Source organism: Cheilinus undulatus, linkage group 6 (assembly GCF_018320785.1).
Source record: "Cheilinus undulatus linkage group 6, ASM1832078v1, whole genome shotgun sequence".
Lineage (NCBI taxonomy): Eukaryota > Metazoa > Chordata > Actinopteri > Labriformes > Labridae > Cheilinus > Cheilinus undulatus.
In genome coordinates, this window is record NC_054870.1 from 39,590,644 (window position 1) to 39,610,950 (window position 20,307).

Consider the following 20,307-nt stretch of genomic DNA (forward strand, 5'->3'; position numbering starts at 1 on the left):
TGATAGACCATGTCTAGCTGCTTTTGTTATCTTTTACACAGATTCTACACAAAAAACATGTAATTACCCGATTGTTCGATATTCTTAACATGACTGCAAAGTTAAAAACTAAACACTTTGATAGATGTATGCCTTACATTAGGGATGCACCAATGCTTTTTTAATTTGATAACGGTCGATATTGACCCGGTTGACAAATATTGTTGGATGGTAAATTATGTGGCCTGAAAAATTATCAGTAGCCAGTGTTTATCTGTGTTACACATTACACATGAGGCAAAGAAGAGTTTTTTTATTTTGCAGAAGAAGTCACCTGTTGGCAAACCCTGATTTGAATTCATGGTCAAACATGAGAGGAAATGTTGGCATAGCACCACGGTTTTGTTCCGACTGAAGGTGAGCCAACTAGCACACTGGAAGTTCACACAGGAATAGCATGTCAATAGCAGAGTTAAAATTATTTTAACCTTAAAAGTTAACTTTTCCTCATCAATGGCACCATTGTAGCTCTGTGACCCACTGACCCCCCAATGACCTTTCACTTGAGATGTAATGTTGATATAGTTTTGATTTACTTCCAGGAGTTAATCCATTGTGTTGTATTTTGAAGTTGACCAGGTTCTTTGCACGTCTTCCCAGCTGTTATGATCGGTCTGCTTAACATGAATCGACGTGATTTGGCAGCAGCCAGCACCAAAAACAGACCTGCAGCAAATCTTCAACAAAGTGGCACTTCAGGGACAAAGGGGAACTGCTCCGACTGACAAAAGAGGGAGAGATTTGCTCTGCAGTATGATTTGCTGGCGGACTGCAGTGCAGCTGTTGTAGGTAGAACCTGGAGGCTACACCAAAACAAGTAATGAAATATAGCATCAGCATCAGCAGTGTTGGTTAAATTGTGACCTAAAACAGTAAAAGTGTTGCCCAATAACTTTCATAATCTCTAGTAAACAAAATGCATCACTGCATCTACAAAGGTAAGTTAAGACTTTATCACGCAAAGTAGAAGCCACACATCAACAACCTCCAGAAGTGCTGCTGACCTCTCTGGGCTTAAGCTCATCTGACATGGACTGGCCTAGAGTGGAAAGGTGAGCTGTGATCTGTAAAGTCCATGATTCAAAATGTTTCTGTAAATAAGACCATCCAGACATCCCTGCTTATTTCAGCAAGACAATGCCTAGCCACATTCTGAATGAGTTACAACAGCATGGCTTCACAGTAGAAGCGTGCAAGCACCAAGACTGCTCATAAGGGATCGCTTCCTGGGACCCAGCCTTGTGGAAGCACCCATTGAGGTCTATGAAAACTCTGTCTGTTCCTACTTTAAAGAAATTGCAAATAAATCTATTTTTAACCTAAAAAAGTTTATTGAGGCAGCAGGAATAAACATTTTATATTGTGTTGTTCCCATTCCAATGTTGTCAGTTTACACCTTGCTAAGGAACCATGGCACAGGGCTGACTGATTCTGAAAAATTATCTAATTGTGATTATTTTGACTCATATTGCAAGTGCAATATAATTTACTGTGTTGAAGGAAATCATCATTTTTATGTCATTTTCATTTTTAATCAGAAAAACATACAAAAAGTTGAATCTTTTGCCAATTATTCACAGCCAAGGAAGGAATGGAAACCTTGCACTGTTGAGCAGCTTAAGATGTACACCAAGCAAGAATGGAAAAGAATTACACTTTAAATCCTCAACAATTAGTGTCACTGGTCTCCAGATGCTTACAAAGTGCCGTTTAGAAGAAAAGGTGATGTAACACTGAGGTAAACAGACTCCTGTCCAAACTTTTTGGAAAGAGGTGCAGGCTTTAAATTCAGATTGTGCTTTTCTTTAAAAACACAACTATTTTCTTTAAGCTACATTCAAATGAATTAAGGTGAAAAAGGATTTAAAGTCACTGTTCTGTTTTTACTCACAACTTTGCCATGTCTCAACTTCTTTTGAACTGGAGTTTGTACTTGCATTTAAGATTGCTGTGAGCGCAGTGACAGTGCTCATGACACTGACTGCTAAAAAGACGGATCTGTATCATTTTTGTATTGAAAATGGGAATCGCCAATGCAAAGAAACCCGGGTAATTGACAAAGGCCCTTATTAATAAAGCATGCAGTCTAACGCAGAAGTTCTAACACTAGAAAACACATTGAAAAGCACCTGTATTGTAGGTTGATTCAGCTTGTCTTTATTCTAATACAAACAGCATGTTTTTCTGTATTTCAATACCCTCATAAGCTCCAGTTACTGCTGTTTTAAGCCTCCTGTATGAATTGTATGAGAAACTACAATGACACAAAGCAGAGGTGCATTATGTGACACTGATGGGGACAGGAGGAGCTACAGAGAGAAAATCAAGGCAGGTGCTGTCAGCCTGGACTGTTTATGTTAGATAAGAGCTCAGCTAAAGGACAAATCAATAGGGCTCACGCTGATCCTATACAGCTACAACAACTACAGGCTGAGATAGTGCCATACTAGAGTCAAGTGGAAAAGGAAGACAATGTGTAAAATCGGCGTGCGTGAATTGGGATACTTACTGCATGCATTAGCGTGTGTAGGCGGGGAACAAGTTGAACAGTATTTAATACGTCTTAATTGCATTAAACAGAGCAAGTCCCACTATTAGGGAAATTGACATAAACAAAGCTCGAGGGCAGAGAAGGAGAGGAGGACACACACACAGCAGCAGCATGGCCTTGTTTCCCCTACAGAGGCTAATGAAACAAACTAATTAGTGGGCGAAGTCGGGGCAAGCAGGAGGGTGACTGCAAATGACTGTCATCAGTAATGCATACGCACACAAACGCACACAAACATGGAGAAAGAGCAGGCTCCTGACGACTGTGCAGGTCTATGCTGGGATATTCAGGGGATGTCATTATAGTTATAATTCATAGAACTAATTATAGACACAGGAGCCTTTCCAGAAACACTCTCAGGATCATTCAGGGTAGAAAGTCAGGAAATGTTTTTCAGCCATGGTCCGGTGACTTTATACAATCACGTGGAGACACTTAACCCGAGGCGCTTTTAATGTCATGCGTCCTGCTTTGCATAGGTTAAATGACTCTTAGTGCACATGCGGAGGAGTAGATTCAGTCGCTCTATGCTGGGCTTAAATGGCACGTCCCTCGGCACCTTGGCACGGCCAAAAAATGCCACAAATACCAGACCCTGAATGGTCTTGATGAAATCCCCCATGTAGCCCAGCCATTATACAGTTCAGCCCTCAACGGCTCCCACCGCACCGAGGCAGACATCTCTCTCTCTCTTGCTCTCTCTCTCCCCCTCTCGTTTGAACAGACACACAGGAGCCAGTAGTCATGGTAACTCCATTCTGGGTATGTACATGCACACACACATTCATACACACAATGTTTTTAATAAATACTTCATGGATGGGAGCTGGGGAAAGAGGCTGTGAGAGACCGTGGAAGCTAGTTAGCTGTCTGAGGGCTGAAGAGTTTGTTTTGCTAGCAGGATGTCAAAGACAGCGGCATGACAATGTTTGTGTCTCCTTATCAGATTTTATGTGTGTGTGGCTGTGTGTGGGTACGCAAGAAAGCCCCAAAAGATGCTCTGAAAAAGAACAACAACAACAATCATTTCAACTTGTTTAAACAATAAAATCCAAGTCTAGGGAGTTAGCATAATCAAAATCAAATAAAAAAGCACTTATTGACATATTTAAACATTTATACAAGGGCTGTTAAGATCAATCTCAGTTGTCAGGATTTATTAAGTTCAACAATTATTAAACACATTTTCTTAATTTTGATTAATTACATGATTTATCGCTCCTTTAAGCTCCTTTGGTGAAGCAGTTAAAGTGATGAATATCTCAATTCTTTTCAAACTCTTTCAAACTTTTACTGCTCACCTATATCCTTTTTGGGACATGTTTTTCAAATGAAAATAAAAACAAAAAACAATGATTTACAAATCTCATAAACCCATATTTTATCAAAAATAGAACATAAACAACATATCAAATGTTGAAACTGAGGCATTTTACTATTTCATGGAAAATATTAGGTCATTTTGAATTTAATGGCAGCAAAAGATTTCAAAAAAGTAGGGACAGGGCAGCAAAATGTTGAAAGAGGCACTAGGGATGAAAGATCTGGGAAAATAATCTAATTGCAATTATTTTTTCCAATATAGCGATTTAATTTGCAAGTATTTTAACTTTCTTATCTCATGTATTTTTCAACAAGAACAAGCAATGAATCATTCTATATTACAACCAACACATTATTAGATAGATTAAACTAGGGCCAGAGAATTAAAAAAAAAAAAACTAATTGTAATTATTTTGACTCATACCGCAAATCTGATACGAACTGTTTTACTGAAGAGAACAATTGTTTTTGATCTTAGTTTCACTTTGATAAAGAAAACACATTCTTAGCCTCAAAGCATAGTTGCCAAAGTCATTTTTTGTCCAAATTGTGATCTATCTGCCTAATTCTACTCTCCTAACACTGTTGATTCATTGAGCCTTACTGCCTACAACCCCAGCCAATCAGAGTGCATGTTACAATCCATAATCACTTTATGCCTAAACCATCTAATTAATTATTATCTTTCTTATCTATTGATAATCTGTTATGTAATCCTTGTTGTGGCTGTTCTTTTTTTAGAAACTTCTACACACATCAGGCAGAACTTACTGTTTCAGTATAAATAAAAAAATCCTGTGATTCCTTAAATGTGTTTTTTCCTTTCTTCTAAAAAACCTTAAACTATGACCAAGGCAGTTATGCCATAAAGCTAACTTTATACAGAAATGAGGAAAGTAGGATTTTTGTCAAATACTTTAAAAACAGACTCTTGAATGTTTGCATGGTGTGTAGAGCGAAACATCTCTGCAGCAAGAAAAGAGTATGAACTGGTGTTTTGGCACACATTTCAGATTAAATAAATATTGCACCTGCTACAATTTGAAATATACAGCAGGCCATCTTGCGATTTAATCTAAATTTTGATTAATTGCCTAGCCCTAAGTGGCACTGATGAAAAACGTAAAAAAAAAAAAAAAAAAAAAAAAAAAGGATTTAATGAGTTACCTTAATTGGAACATACTTGACTGGGTATAAAATGAGCATTTTAGAGGCAAAGTCTCTCAGAAGGAAAGATAGGCAGAGGTTCACCAATCTGAAGAAAAACTGTGTCTAAAAATCATCAAACAATTTCAGAAAAATGTTCCTCAACGTAAAACTGAAAAGATTGTTAATATCCAACCATCCACAATACATCATCAGAGAAAGAACAGTATTGGATGCACATGATCTTTGGGTCCTCAGGCAGGACTGAATTAAAAGAAGGCATGATTCTGTACCTGAAATCACAGCATGGGCTCAGGATCACTTTCAGAAATCACTGTCCATCAACACAGTTTGCTGTGTCATCCACAACAGCAAGTTAAAGCTGAATCATGCAAAGAAGACGCCTTAAGTGAACATGATCCAGAAAGGCCACCGTCTTCTCTGGACCAAAGTTTGTCAAAAATGAACTGATGCAAAATGAAAAACTGTTCTTTGGTCAGATAAATTAAATTTCTGCATTCTTTTGGTCCAGCCTAAAACTGCACTAATATATTTGTATATATGGCCAAATTTTACAGTCCGTATATGCTAATATTTACAGCCAAAATATGGGATGTAAATATCGGCAGAAATTTTGGTACCTGCCTTTTTCAGCTAATATTTGCTGATACTGATATCAGGCCAATAACATCGTGCATCCCTAGAAACCACGGACATCCTGTCCTGTGGACTGAAAAGAAAAGACTGAAGAGTCCAGGTGCTGAGCTGGCCTACCTGCAAACCAGACCTTTCACTAACAAAAAAACACTTGGCACATCATAAAACGAAAATCCAGAAAACCAAGGACTGTTGAGCAGCTAGAATACTACATCACACAAGTCTGGGACAACATTCCTCTCCCATGATTCCATTAACTGGTCCTCATTTCCCAGACTTTTACAGACTGTTGTAAAAAGAAGAGGAAAAAAGTGTCACATTTTCAATATCTGATATGTTGTTAATGAGATCGATAAATCACTGCATTTTATTTGATCTATAAAAGCAGATCTGTATCCAAACAAGCAGTCAATCACCCTTAGTCTAAGACAGTAGAAAAATCCAAAATGACACAAAAGCAATTTTGAATGCAAAATAGTAGAATCTTAACATGCAACAAAAAGGATGCAATTAATTACAATTAACTTCAGAAACTGTTAGATTAATCGCAACTCAAAAATCTAAATCTTTTGACAGCCCTGATATTGAGCTTTTCTAAGACATTAAAAGACACCACATAAGCCAAAGTTTGAAAATGTGACTGTACAGTGGAATCATTTTTCCAAGGATAAAGCTGGAATCATTGTCAACAATCCCAAAGAAAAAAATCATAATGAAAAAAAGATTTTAAAATTAAGAGCTACATTATAATAAATATTTTTTCTCATAGCAAAGAAGCCTGATAGCTCCTTTTAAAACCCTAGTCCCTTTAGTTTTCAGCTAGTATCATTTAAGCAGTAGTAAACAGTGTTTTTGTTTGGGTTGTGGAACTATTTTAAGCTGCGGATTAATATGCATTTGGTGGAGTATTTATGACAGAAGGATGTTGTTTGTAGTATTTCTATAAATAGACTACAGTGCCCATGTTTATTGAAATGAGGAAGCATGGAGTACAGAGAAAGTGTGGCTCAGATGCACATTTTACAGTCATAAATGTCTGAACTAAAGAAAGCTGAATCTCTGTACAAACGTTTGCCCTTAGAAAAATATCGATTATCACCAGAATACCCTTGCATTCATTATGATGAAACAGACTGAAATAGAAAGTGATGCCTCTTTAAAACCTATGAAGCATACAGGACAACCAGAAAGAAAGTTAATAATTTCAGTATGGTCTTTTTAATGCTTGTAACCACTGCTGGAGGAGACTGTGCTGTAGGTGTCAGACGAGATGAGTAACAGTGCTCTTAAAGTCTGGTTGTGAGTGAAATGATGGACTGTTCATAAATGTCAGAGTGGGATTTTACAGGAGAGTTGATTCATAGCTTTCATGTGATATCACACACTCATGGGACTACCCCTGCTGAGCTTCCTACTACTTGACACTACAGAGATGTTGACAGTTTCTGTTGCTACCTTTGTGTTTTAACTACTTTTATATTTAACAGTTTTGAAAGCAAGAAGGTTGTTGTTCAGTTTGATGCTCTACCTGATGAGGAGCCAACCCGGGTATACTTCTACAGGACACAGAGAAAGAAGAGAGATAAATGCATTTAGACACTCCACTGTTTCTGCAGGTTTCAACACACACTTCTCCTAATTCATGTTAATACTGTTAACATGAGCAGAATAAGACTGGATTTGTCCCGACTGACATCTGACAGTAATTCTCATAGTATCGTTAAGTAATTTATACTAGCTAATGTTAACTACTAGTATTCACTAACTCTTTGATGATGGTGAATTTCTTGCCCTTCACTTCCTTGATAGCAGCATTACTGACCTGATCACATGGAAAGTACAGAAAACTTTCTGTGCTTTTGCAGACTTTCATCGTCAGCTGTACAAGAAGAAGATCCTTCACTATAGTAAATATATGAGACAGTTCAAATTAATGTCTCACTCTTTCTCTGTCAGTCAATATAGAAATGCATGGTATGAAAGAAATAGGAAATAAATCCTTGGTTCTTCAACGCCACTAAATGTTTCATGTTAGCTGCCACTGTTCTATGCTTATTTACACATACCTGTGGCTCAGCAGCCAAGGTCAAGCTCGACAGCATCTCTTCCATCTGGGCCTTGACACCCCTGGTAATACAACCATAGACCACTGGCGTTTTTTTTTTAGGCCCTTGGGACATTCACATCAAGACCAGGGGTTTGTGGCAACCCTACTATCCGCCTGGATGGCACCCTTGGCCAGGGGTTCTCATACTTTCCAGCCCGCGGCCACCAAAGTAAAGGTGCCAGTGACCGGGGACGCCCATCATATTGTTGTTATTGTTGAACACAACTGTGTACATTCAAGAATAGTTGCGTGCAGACATGCATTTCAAGGATTTTTCTAAACATTTCTTTGACTTGAGCATAAATCTCACCAAATGAGCATGTTTTATTGTACATTTAACTGACTTTATGCATGCATCTTTATAGAAATGGGTAAAATATTCAATTTAAAATCATTTAAAAATTAGTGCTGTCAAACAATTAAAATTTTTAATCAGATTAATCACAGGGTTGCTATGGATTAATTTTGATTAATCATGATTGAAGACATTCATTTTTAATCTATATTAATTGCGTTTCAATTTGCAAGCTTGGCGATGCATTAGCCAAAGTGCTAGCAGAATCCCTGACAAACGTATGCTTCGCATTAATGTGGTATTTTAAGCTGGAAGTGCTTCAGTGAAAAGAAAATTTCTTCCTACAGAATGTGCATAATACTTTATGTTGGTCAACTGTTCTGTCTTGGGTTTTTTTCTGTACTCGAATTTCCCATTGAGAGGTCCAATGTGCTGTTTAGCATCTTCCATATCAAGTTGGTTGGTCACTAACAGATCAACGGCCCATTTGTGCAAGCGGCATGTTTGACGGTAACCCTACTTGGACAAACTGCCTGAAATGCGTTGCCAGAGATGTTTCAGGGATTTTGAGTCAATCTGCGCTGCAGATGGGTTAATTGCATTAAAATTCTTAAACAGATTAATCATGATGATGGATTAATCTGCATTAACACGTTAATTTTGACAGCTCTATTAAAAATATTCTTTGTTTTTTGGAAAGCATACGGAAACCCCCTTTCAGTGTCTACCAACCCACACAGGGGTCCCTGACTCCCATGTTGACAACCACTGCCCGAGGCCATGCTTACTCACCACTTCCACCTCTTAAGGTCTTTACACACAGGATCCATTATTTTCGGTTCCGTAATCTGAAAAAACGTCACACACTTGAACCTTGCACACTGAGTCCATTACTTTTTTTTTTGCGTTCACTGCAAAAAATTCATAGAACGTGGCAAATTGTTTCGTATTGCAAGTCTGTGGCTCTGTCAGTCTTTTAAAATCACACTGGATTCATCTGACCTGACAACCCTTAAGGTTTGTTATTTTTCAGCCAGATTATTCTCCCATGCCCCTGGTCATATGCAAAGACATCCAGAGCATAACCTGGGTTGTGTCAATCCTCCTTTCTAACAGATGGTCCCCTTAGGTGGGCTTTTTCACTGTTACTCTGTCAGACCTTTTCCTCTAAGATATACATGCTCAGTTTGACAAAGTACGACATGACAACACAGCCTACCATTGGTTGTCACAGCCCAGACAATATGGCGGACAGCAATCGCTGCTAGCGTTTGAAACTATCAAAAAAATAATTTAAAAAAAAATGGATAGAAAGCCGTTCAAGAGGTGCTGGTTTGGCTTGATTGTGGAGTGGGTGCCCATGTGTGGGGGCTGTGGTCCTTAATGCACTTGTCACAGGATTGATTCCCAGTCTCTGCACTGTTTGGTGCACATCTTCCCCCTACTCTTTCTCCCTGTAATTCCTGTCTTCCTTCAGCTGTCCTGTGTAAATAAAGGCAAAAAAAAGCTCCTAAAATAATCCTAAACAAAAAGAAAGACATTCAGTATCAGCATTACTGGTGTGGATTTAATCTTTAAAGACATGGAAAGTCATCCAAGTCCCAGGCTCGCTAAAAAAGCCTCTGTAAAAGCGTGGTCATTAGATCAGGGAAATGCTGGGCTTCCAGAAGACAAGAAAGGAAGTGGCTACAATCCATGGTTCAAAAGTTATTTGACTTTTTATAACCTGTGCCAACTCTTTTTGTATACATCAGTCTCAGAGGGTTAATATGCACATCCCTGATAGTAACCATCACAACATAATCCATGTTAATTCAATGCTTTTGATGCATATATCGACTTAGTTCCAGCAAAGTCCAATCTGATAACATGGAGGAGGAGTTTATGCCTTGTGCTGCAGCCAGTCAGCAGGGGGAGCTCTAATGTTTTGGCTTCACACCCCCTTCTATCAGCTGCTCCATCTATCTTTAAATATCATCTATGGTCTTGACACACTGTACATCCTGAGGTTGCAGCATGTTTGTATGTATGAGCATGCCTCTCCACACATCCACGTGTGTCCAATCGCTGCCTTCCCATCATGAACGCCAAGCTCCGCACATGTCAAAGTCTGAAGAGATAACAGGGAGAAGGAAAAACCCAAGGTGGAGATGAGCGGCACGGATGTCAAATTAGCATTTCCACACCGCTCTGTTGACAAGGTCATCGAAACGCATCCCTTTATCTCCACCTTCTTGGATCAACTGCTGAGATTCAATAGAAACCACCAGACTTTGTTGTGTCTTCCCCGAGGCAGTGTGTGCCACTGCTCAATATCACTCACAGCACAAAAAAAGAGGGAAATGGGTATAAAGCTTAGTAGCACGCTGTCAATAAGCAATTTTATAGGGGGTGTTTCTCACAAAGGACACTTTATTCAGCCAAGAGTACACTCAACGGGACAAAGAGTGTTAGGGCTTTAAAGATCGCCTAAACATCAGCAAAGATTTGGACTGAGCTTAGACAAGTTTATCTAATCTTAGGGAAGGGATTATCATTATAAAGTTGGATGTTTCTACAGGGAGAGATAGAGAGGGAAGAAATGTGATTTGATGTCACACTGAGAGCTGGCTCAGGGGCTGGATAAAAGGCTGTGTGTGTGTCTTTTCTCCCACTGAGAGATTCTCAATGGAGGTGGAATGCCACATGCTTCCAGAGGGCAATCTGTTTGACTGTTTGAGAGGGAGAGCAGAGGAGAGAGAGAGAGAGGGAGCAGGAGGAGAGAGGACAGAGCTTTAAGGTGAGGAGAAGGGAATTTAAAAAAAGGTAGATAGAAAGAAGGAAAGAGTGAGTTCATTCAACCCCAACAGATTCTAATTCCCTCTGTGCATACTGATCATTTGATTCTATTTTTACGCACAGGCTTAGGGAAAGTGTATATACATATTCTAACGTGCATATATGCATACATACAGCACATCTGAATATACATATGCAGGGAATAATAACTATAACATGCAGCTTTTGCTTGGTTGTTTTATGGTCTTGCAGCTTTAAGAGTAAAAAAAGCTCTTGGATGTATTGTTTACACACACAAATGTGCACTCACAAAGTCCATCGCACTGACAAATCTGCATGTTTTGGACGTATGCAAATTAGAAATGCATCTCTTGTGCAGTTAATCAGTTGCAAACAAACTGAGACACTGATTTGTGGAGTAAAAGCAAATTAAAGAGCAAAAATTAGCTGTGTAGCAGCTAAACTCAACCAAAGACCTCCTTCACCTGTCTTTAATACTCACGAAACAGCCTGCAAACCTTTCAAGAGAGATCTCGAAGTTTTGGGTGCCTACCTTGGGTGAGTGTCCCCATGAGGAAGTGGTAGAAATAGCGAGCCACTTTAGTGAGCTGCCTCTTGCACCTTTTCCTGCACTGGCTCATCTTGGTGCAGCTGTGTTGAAGGTGGAGGTGAGGATAGTGATGCTCGTCCGCCGGGTGAAGCAGGCTCACTCAAGGTAAGAAGGGAGGAACAGAGCACTGGAAGTCTAGTGCATGTGTGTATGGAAGTCTGCCTGCCGCTGCCTCTCTTCCTCTCCTCCTCCTCTCTCCCCCTCGCTCTCTCTCTGTAGTCCTCCCCCCTCTCTCCTCGTCTCTCTTCAGCTCTTCTCTCCACCTGTAGGGCGCTGCCTGTCAATCAGACAGCAGCAATCTTTCCCTATGGAATCATTATTGTTGCAAAACTCAAGTGTATTTTTACATTGTGAGAGGTTAGTGAGTTATGGTAAATGTTAGGGTTAGGACTTGGGTGGAGCGATATTGAAAAAATCAGATACTGCAATAAGTTGTTTTTTTCCTCAGGAATACGTATTGCAATTTTTTATTAAAAAAAACAAAACTTGATGAATAAGGTGCCTTTAAAGTACACTGATCAAATCTAAATCATAAATGATACCCTTTTTTTATGAAGCCTTTCTCTTATTTCTGAATTTAGAATATCACACTGTGCAGCCTCTGACAGGAGCTCTGACACACAGACGGAGGATAAGAAGAGACAGAATAGGTGGATGTTGCGACTGGTTCTAATGATATTCAAATTTAAGTTTAGCTGACATGACCAGGCCCATGAGAGTACCTGATGGTTAAACAAATGCTAATGGGGTTGAGCTACTGTGACTGTTACGCTGCAGTGCACACACTGAAGCTGTAAAATAAACAACCTGAACAAACTGCATATTAGTAAGCACCTGGACAAGGTGCCATTTATAGCAGGACTCAACCAACCTATCGGCCCCAAGTAACTAAGCACCCTGGAGAAGGATCTGGCTGCAGACAGTCCATCTCTGATGGTCACTCTCACAGACTGTTCAGGCGCCCTCTACTTCAGAATGGAAACACACATGAAAACTTTGAAATAAAACCTGATTAAACTTGTGTTTAGGGCTAGGGTAAGGGTTAAGGTCAGGATACTAAAAGTTTGGAATCAAAAATCTGACATGCAAAACTGATTACAAAACATTTAATAAAGCAGAGTGAACAGTGCTTACAGGAAAAAAAAAATTGATGCAAATTCTAATACAGCAGGGGCAGTTTACGTAGCTCCTTTAATTGCATAAGTTATGTAGCTAACATATCTATGTGGCTAACATAGCTAAATCTAAGCTCACAAAGCAGCTATGTAAGCTACATAGCAGTGTGAACTCTAGCTACATTTGCTAAAGCTTACACTGCTAAATCACACGTTGATAAAGCTACCTTAGCTACATTGGCTTATGTAGTAATGTTAATTATGTAGCTAGCATTTTTATGTTAGCTTTAGCTTAAGCCAAAGAAACTAAAGCAACCTCAGACCTCTGACCTTATTCTCTATCTTATTTATAAAATGTTGCATAGTCTGTAATGTTTACATGTTTTCTCGTGACTGCTAGGATTTGTTTATGAATTAAGCTGAAATTTAAAAAATCTTAAAAACTGGCAAATAATTGCACTTCCTCTCTAAGATACACAGTATTATAGATGGACGGTCTGTGAGAGTGGCTGTCAGAGACGTCAGTCTGTAGACAGACTGTCTTGTCTTCCTGAAGGGTCATACCGGTGTAGTGACAGCACTAGCATCACCTGCAGCCTGAAGTAAGGAGGTGACATAAAGACTCTGCTGCACACTTAACTAACTTAAGACAAACTTTAACACACAGTCATCAAGGAAATAAGAAAACATGTGATTCTGGCTAAAATCTGAAAGCACAATAACATCAGGTTGAGCCTGCTCTGAAAACAGATCTGAACAATCAGCATCATTTCAGGAGAATGAGTCGGTAGCGACGGGTGTGGTTTAGTTGCACTGGAAGCTGACAGCAATGGCTGCCACCAGTGTAGTGTTTAGCTTAGATGTAGCTGAAGTATAGCAGCAGTTTTACCTAGACTGGACCACATTTATTTATTAAAATAAGAGCAAAGAACAGTTCAGAAAGCTTTTCATGACAGACAAGAAGTTTTTGCTCTTGTCCTGACCTGCTTCAGCATGTTTTTGTGATAGTTACAGGCGGGGTTTTGTTGTACTGTAAGCTGGTATAAACAATTGCTTGAGCCAGTGCAGTGATTTGCTCAGATGGAGCTACAGTATACTGGGCCACAATTTTTTATTAAAACAAGAGCACATTTTTTATTCCCAAACAAACTTCCCCATTCATAAACTACAGCAGCACTAGCCTGTTGAGCTCATGTTACTAGCAGAGCTGTGCATGCCTGCTCCCTTATTTGTCTTCTTGCTCTGATTGGCCCATAACAAAGGTGAAAGACAGAACATTTGTCCAATCATCTTTAGAGAATTTTTTGATAAGTCCTGCCCTTCCCAAACACTTTGTATTAGAGCTTTCCCAGGTGAATGTGAAATATCTAACCATGTAATGGATATATGAAACAGTCTCTCTGTCGTGTCAGGTTAGGTTTTAATGGAAATTGGGAAAAAAAGAGTCAGAAACCAGTAAGTCATGCTCTTAGAATGTAAAAATGCACTCTTGAGTTCTGCCACCATAATGACTCCATATGTCCCCTCCCCCTCACGTTCTGAGATGCTCTCCTCTGGAGTCTGATTGGTTGACAGCGGAGTGTGGCGGAAAATTACAGCGCACATGCCACAGTGCGTGTGTCGGTGCGTGTTAGTGTGTGTGTGTGAGCTCTATACTACGAAGAGGCTGGCTTGAGTGGCAGGTGGTGGTTTTTCTCAAGCTGCACACATCTTGTTGATGTTTTTTTCCGCACTCATGCCTCATGAAGAAGTCCGCCTCTGGCAGCATGTGTATGTGCTTGTGTGTTTGCTCCAGCAGGAGGTTGAGTAAAGTGACAGTAGAAACAAACCAAACCTATTAATTAGCATCACACGCACCGTCCCTTGCTGTCTGTCTCTGCCTCGCTCGCTCATTAATAGTATTCAGAAGAGAGAAAAAGAGACGACAAGGAGGAGAGAAGGAGCAAAAAGGCAAAGTGAAGGTACACGAGGAGACGGATAGGGAGGTGGAGATGGGGCCAAAAAAGGGGAATGCATAATTAATACCTGTTCCTCCTGTCTCTAGTGTGGTAAAATTTAAAAAGGGAGGAAAAGCTTGACAGGAAGAGAGAGGTTGTTGGACAAATACCAGCTCTGAGCAACCACTGATGGAGGGATTATTATCCGCCAGAAGACAAGAGGGGAAGAAAGAGGAGGAGAAGGTATTTATGTTATCCTCTCTGTCTTCATCTTTAACTCTCTGTCTCTGTAAACACTCTCACAGTCTCTAAACAGCAAAACATCCTCCTCCTTTTCCCCGCTGACATGTTTTTACCTCCTGTCTCCCACATTACCCCACTAAACGGCTGCCACTCCACCTTTATCTGCTCCCTTCCTCCCTGATGCTGAATTAAAAGTGATTACCGTTACCACAGCAACCACAGACTCCATGGATTTTTCTGGTAGCACGGGCGGCAAAATCACACACACCAACGTGGACGTACACACCTGTCAGTTCATGAGAGAAAATCAATCAAGTGTCAGGCAGATGCCGCCATGAAAAGCTCTCCTTCCCTTTCTGCAGGTTCTGGTTTTCATTTAAGAGCCACAGACAGGGGTCAGCATTCAGCCGGGTGTTTGACAGCAGGCTGTTCAGAGTCATTAAGAGATGATGGGACAATGACAGGAAGGATAAAGAGCCCTCAAATAAACAAGTCACACAGAAGGACCTGATGGTCGGATTGTAGGAGAAAGGATTTAAAAACATATGTGAGAGCAGATGGAAAAGGCTTAATAATTAAAGTTCATATAAAGGTTTGTTTATGCTGTTTTCAATGCATGTGGATACACAGCCTTCCGCATACTCTTTACTGTTTTGTTTTTTTATGTTGCAGTCTTAATGCTACAGTCAAAAAGATCTAAATCTTTCTCATTTATCTACACCCAGAACCCCAACATGACAAAGTGAAAACAGAATTTATTTATTTATTTCTATTTTATGCAAAATTTTTAAAAACAAAAAACTAAAATATCATACTGAATACAGAAGTATTCAAACCCTTTCCAAAAAACACTCGAACTTTAGCTCAGGTTCCTCTAATTTCTCTTAATCTTTGGTGAGATGTATCTACACCTTGATTTGACTCCACTTTTGGTAAATTAAATTAATTTGACATGATTTGGAATAGGGCTAGATCAACCTGACACGCCAGATGGTTTCACACATCCATCTGGTAACCCTTCCATGGACAGCGTTTGGGAAAGGGAAGAGCCTTTAAAAGAAACTTGGAGGGTGATTGGATGAACGTTCTGTCACATCTTTCTTTACATGCCAATCAGAGCAACAAAACATGTGACATCGTAGCCGCTACCGAGGAGTAAACTCCATAATATAACTCAGTGCTGTTCTTTGTTCTTCTTTTAATGAAGAAATGTCGTCAAGATCTGAAAAAACTGGCGCTTCAGCAGCATCCATGGTAATGTCTTCTGCCATAACGGCACCGGCCTCTTGTTGCTGCTTGCTTATGTCACGACTCCGCCGCACCCGTACTGCCCCTCATCACTGATTGGTCCTGTCCTGATTTGCAAACATAATGTAATTAGTATTTTTACCCTCAATATTGTGATTGCAATGTAATACATGGCTGTCTTTAGATTCCTCATCTTTTGTGTTGTTCAACAAACACATGCATGAAATCATCCCATATTTTAACAAGCACAATATTAGATATGTTAAACTAGGAATTTAATTATTTAGAAAAAATATATAAAATTGCAATTTTTGCTCATATAGCAGATCTGATATCAACTGCTAAATTAACAGGTTTGATCATTTTTTGTATCATTCTTGTTTTGATTGAGAAAAACAAAACTGCTCTGTCAGGTTGCACAGGGATCGAGCCTGAACAGCCCTTTAAAGTCCAGCCACAAATCCTCTATTGGATAGAGATCTGAGCTTTGACTTGGCCACTCCAAAACATTCACCTTGTTGTCTTTAAACCATTTAGGTGTAGATTTTGCTGTATGCCTCAGGTCATTGTCTTGTTGGAAATTAAATCTTCTCCTATGCCATAGTTCTCTTGCAGAATAAGGTTGTCCTCCAGGAAATTATTCTTTATTTGGCACATTCATTTTCCCCTCTACCTTTACAAGCCTTCCATGGCCGGCTGCTAAGAATCATCCCCACAGCATGATGCTGCCACCACCATGCTTCACAGTAGGGGTGGTTTTGGTGTGAAGTGTTTGGCCCCTCTCACGAGTCTTCTTCTTGCACGGTCATACTTTTTGTAGGCACTGTACTCAGCAAGATTGGACTGACACAAGAGTAACTTGTGTCTTTTCCCTTCAGCTTAGTTTCGAGCTACGAACGAGCTAAACCCAACAAAACTTCAAAAAGATCAACCTCAGGATGCACTCTGGGCTGACCGCTCTAACTCACTAGTCCACACATCTGTCTACCAACCAGCGTTCTCTTACAACCAACTCACACTTTTTTTTGTTGGAGAAAGAATTTTCTATAGATGCAAAAAACCAAACTCATTCATTCTCCAAACCCAACTTTTCTATGAGAGGAGTTTACTCTGAGGCGAGCCCACAGAGAATAAACAGCAAACTCTTCAGTACTTTTCAGCTCTGAGGAGTTTCAAAGCTGCTTTCAGCTCATTGCTTCCAGTTTTTTGCACAGAAACTTAAAAAGTAACTAGCAAAATAAACACCATGTATATTCACTGAAGGTCAAGGAAGTAAAATGCCTTTTTCCTCATTAATGGATGTTAAATTACATTTCAATGGCAAAAACAGCCTAAAAATACAGACATTTTTATCTATAATGAAAAGAATGGAGATCATGCTTGGTCTAAGCTGAAAGATGCTAGAGTCCCATGAAAGCACAGTGCAGGCCTTCCAGAATGAAAACTGTAGTTTTGCACTGACTGGAGGGTTTTGTACAGAACTGTTATTGACGCAAACAAACTTATTATCAACACGGTTTTCTTTCCCTCTCACAAAGCCACACACACAATCAAACACACTTCCTTTCTCACTGCTCGCCTCCTTAAGCCCATGAATAATCGAGTTCGCTCTCATTGTAGCTTAAGAAATAGAGCACACACACACATACACACATAGAAGTACTTACACAGTGGGGGTAAACGCTGAAGAAGGACTGAAGTGACAGATTGAGCGATCAGCGTAGCATGACGGATTACAGACTTGCAATGACGCTTGTCACAAGAACACCGTCTTCTGCAGAACGTGCAAACACACAAACACAAGAGTTTCTGACCCGATGATTAAAGGGTAAGGTTTGGTAAAGCCAGCTTTGCTCTGAGGAGACAGAGTAGACAACGGAGACTGACCAACAGTTATTCATATGAAATCTAGGTACAGGTCATACAAGCAAACCTCAGCAGGTTTAATTCACTAAGAAGCTGAGAACACAAAACAGCACAGAAATAAAAGAGAAAAACAGAAATGAGGCCTGTAAAAAACTTTTAAAAAGATGAAAACATTTCAATAAACAGATTAAAGTTCAGATCTGATCTAGCAAATCACTCTCTCTGCCAGCTGTGGGAGCGCATATGCCTCGTGTGTGCAACACAGCACAACGTAGGCATTTAAACCGGTGATGACAGTGTTGCAGAAATCCATTCTGTGGCAAAAATTTTACCCGTGACGGTACTGATACCGGTTTACTACCCACCTCTACACTGAGCTACACTGGCACACACTGACATGCTTTTAAAGGACACGGGGAAATGAATCTTGAGGAATACTGGTTAGACTGAAATGGTAACTCAGTTCAAGATGAAAGGTTAAAAATGCATGTTCTAAACAGGATATCAGACTTTCCCACCTTCTAGCTATAAGCAAGAATGCAGGTTTAAGGCTCCTCTACAGTCTGAAACTACTTTGTTGTTGAGCCCTTTCACCTTACTTTTCATTAAGACACAAATGAGGTTAAATGTTGTTGTTTTATTTGTTCATGCAACAGCCAAACTTCCAGCTAGTTAAGGTGAAAGTTTTATTTCCTTCACCAAGAATTTCTGAAGGGTCTGTGTACACATTATCTAATAAAACTGACTCAGACTTGAAGTCACAAATAATTTTGCCCTCTCTCAGAATATTATCTGCCATATCTGTCTTCCTTCCTGTCTTCAGTGTAGCCTTACATATTCAACACAGACTCTTTTCCCTGCAGCTGTGACACAGTGGGTGACAGGGAGCATGTCAGGCCCTCTGCAGGTTTATGACAGGTTTACTGAGGATGTGGAGAAGTTTGTCTGCAGCACTGAGAGGCCATCAGGTGAGCCGAGCACACTGACAAACAGAAAAAGTAACATGCAGTGTCACACTGTCAAGATTAGCTGGTTGTTACCCAGCTGAGAGATGAAGATTATTAGAGGGAGGTATGATCAAAGTGATTAAAGTGAATAGAGGAGTGTGGGCCACATCCTCTCCGTGTATTGTTTAAAGATTACGACAGTGTTCCAGGATCTGAGCTCAGGCTTAGCCTCCTGTTCTCAGTGTGTGCAGAGGCAACCTTGGCTACAGTTAGTGCTTCTATTAAAATGGGACTCTGCCTCCCAGAGGGCACCCTCCTCGTTAAGTATTGAAAAATGAGGCTGACTGAGCTGTGATGCTTTTATCTTTTAAATCCTCATGTTTTGAGCCCAAGTAGTTTTAAAACCCAAAACACAATCAGCTCTTCCCTTCTAACACTGCATCAATTTGTGCTAGTAATCTCAAAATTAGTGAAATGGGGATCACCTGAGTGCAGTGTTTGAAGTGACTGTAGTCTAAAGACACCTGTGTCTGGAAGGTCCCGTCACTGACTGATCAGTATTCATGGCTACCATTACACCATGAAGACAAAAGAACACTCCAGGCAACTCAGACAAAAAGTTATTGAGTTCAATGGAATCCGTCATCAAGAAATGAAAGAATATGGCACATATGTAAATCTGTTAGAGATCCCGCCATCCTTACAAATGAAGGGATGGTGTGAAAAGTAGACTAGTGAGAGAGGCCACAAAGACACAAACAACACTCTGTTTGGCAGACATCCAACACTGCACTTCATAAACACACCATCTCCACTGGGAAGCACAGTGGTGGCAGCATCATGCTGTGGGGATGCTTCTCGGCAGCCAGCCCTGGCAGGCTTGTAAAGGTAGAAGGTAAAATGAATGTGGCAAAATATGTGAAATTCCTGGAGGAAAATCTTCTTCAGTCTGCAAGAGAATTATGGCTTGTGAGAAGATTTATTTTCTAGCAAGACAATGATCCGAAGCATACAGCGAAAACAATACAGAAATTTATGGCTGGACATGAAAAGTGTTGTTCCAGCCTGATCCTGTGCAACCTGACAGAGCTTGAGCAGTTTTGCAATGAAGAATGGAGTAAAATTGCAGTTTCCAGATGTGCCCACCAGCCAAAGGTGCATCTACTAAATATTGACTTTAAGGGAATGAATGTTTATGCAGTCACTTATTTTACCTTAGATATATTTATTTCATTTAATTTTTATTTCAGGAACTACATTTGTAAAACATTGATTATCAGTTAAAATAACTCATTTGGACAAATGCAGATTGAATAGAATAGATTGCCAGGCTGATAATCTGTCAACCCAGACTAATGGACAATAAGCCTATAACAACTCTATACAAACCTCACACAGTTTGGATGCAATTTGAGAAACCCACAAGTTTTAAAGTTAATTCTTTA

At 39.9% G+C, this 20,307-nt stretch overlaps 1 protein-coding gene across 2 annotated transcripts in view; it reads right to left on the reverse strand.

Moving 5' to 3' along the window:
- Window positions 1–20,307, reverse strand: part of LOC121510600 (Kv channel-interacting protein 2) — a 204,935-nt gene that overhangs the window by 103,648 nt on the left and 80,980 nt on the right. The window contains exon 1 of one of the 2 annotated variants that reach the window (XM_041788704.1): window positions 11,450–11,634. The exons of the other annotated variant lie outside the window; for it this stretch is intronic. Within the exon in view, the coding sequence (XP_041644638.1) occupies window positions 11,450–11,537 (88 nt within the window). The 5' untranslated portion in view covers window positions 11,538–11,634. Of the gene's footprint in view, window positions 1–11,449; window positions 11,635–20,307 lie in introns of those variants that run through there. 2 annotated transcript variants of the gene reach the window in all.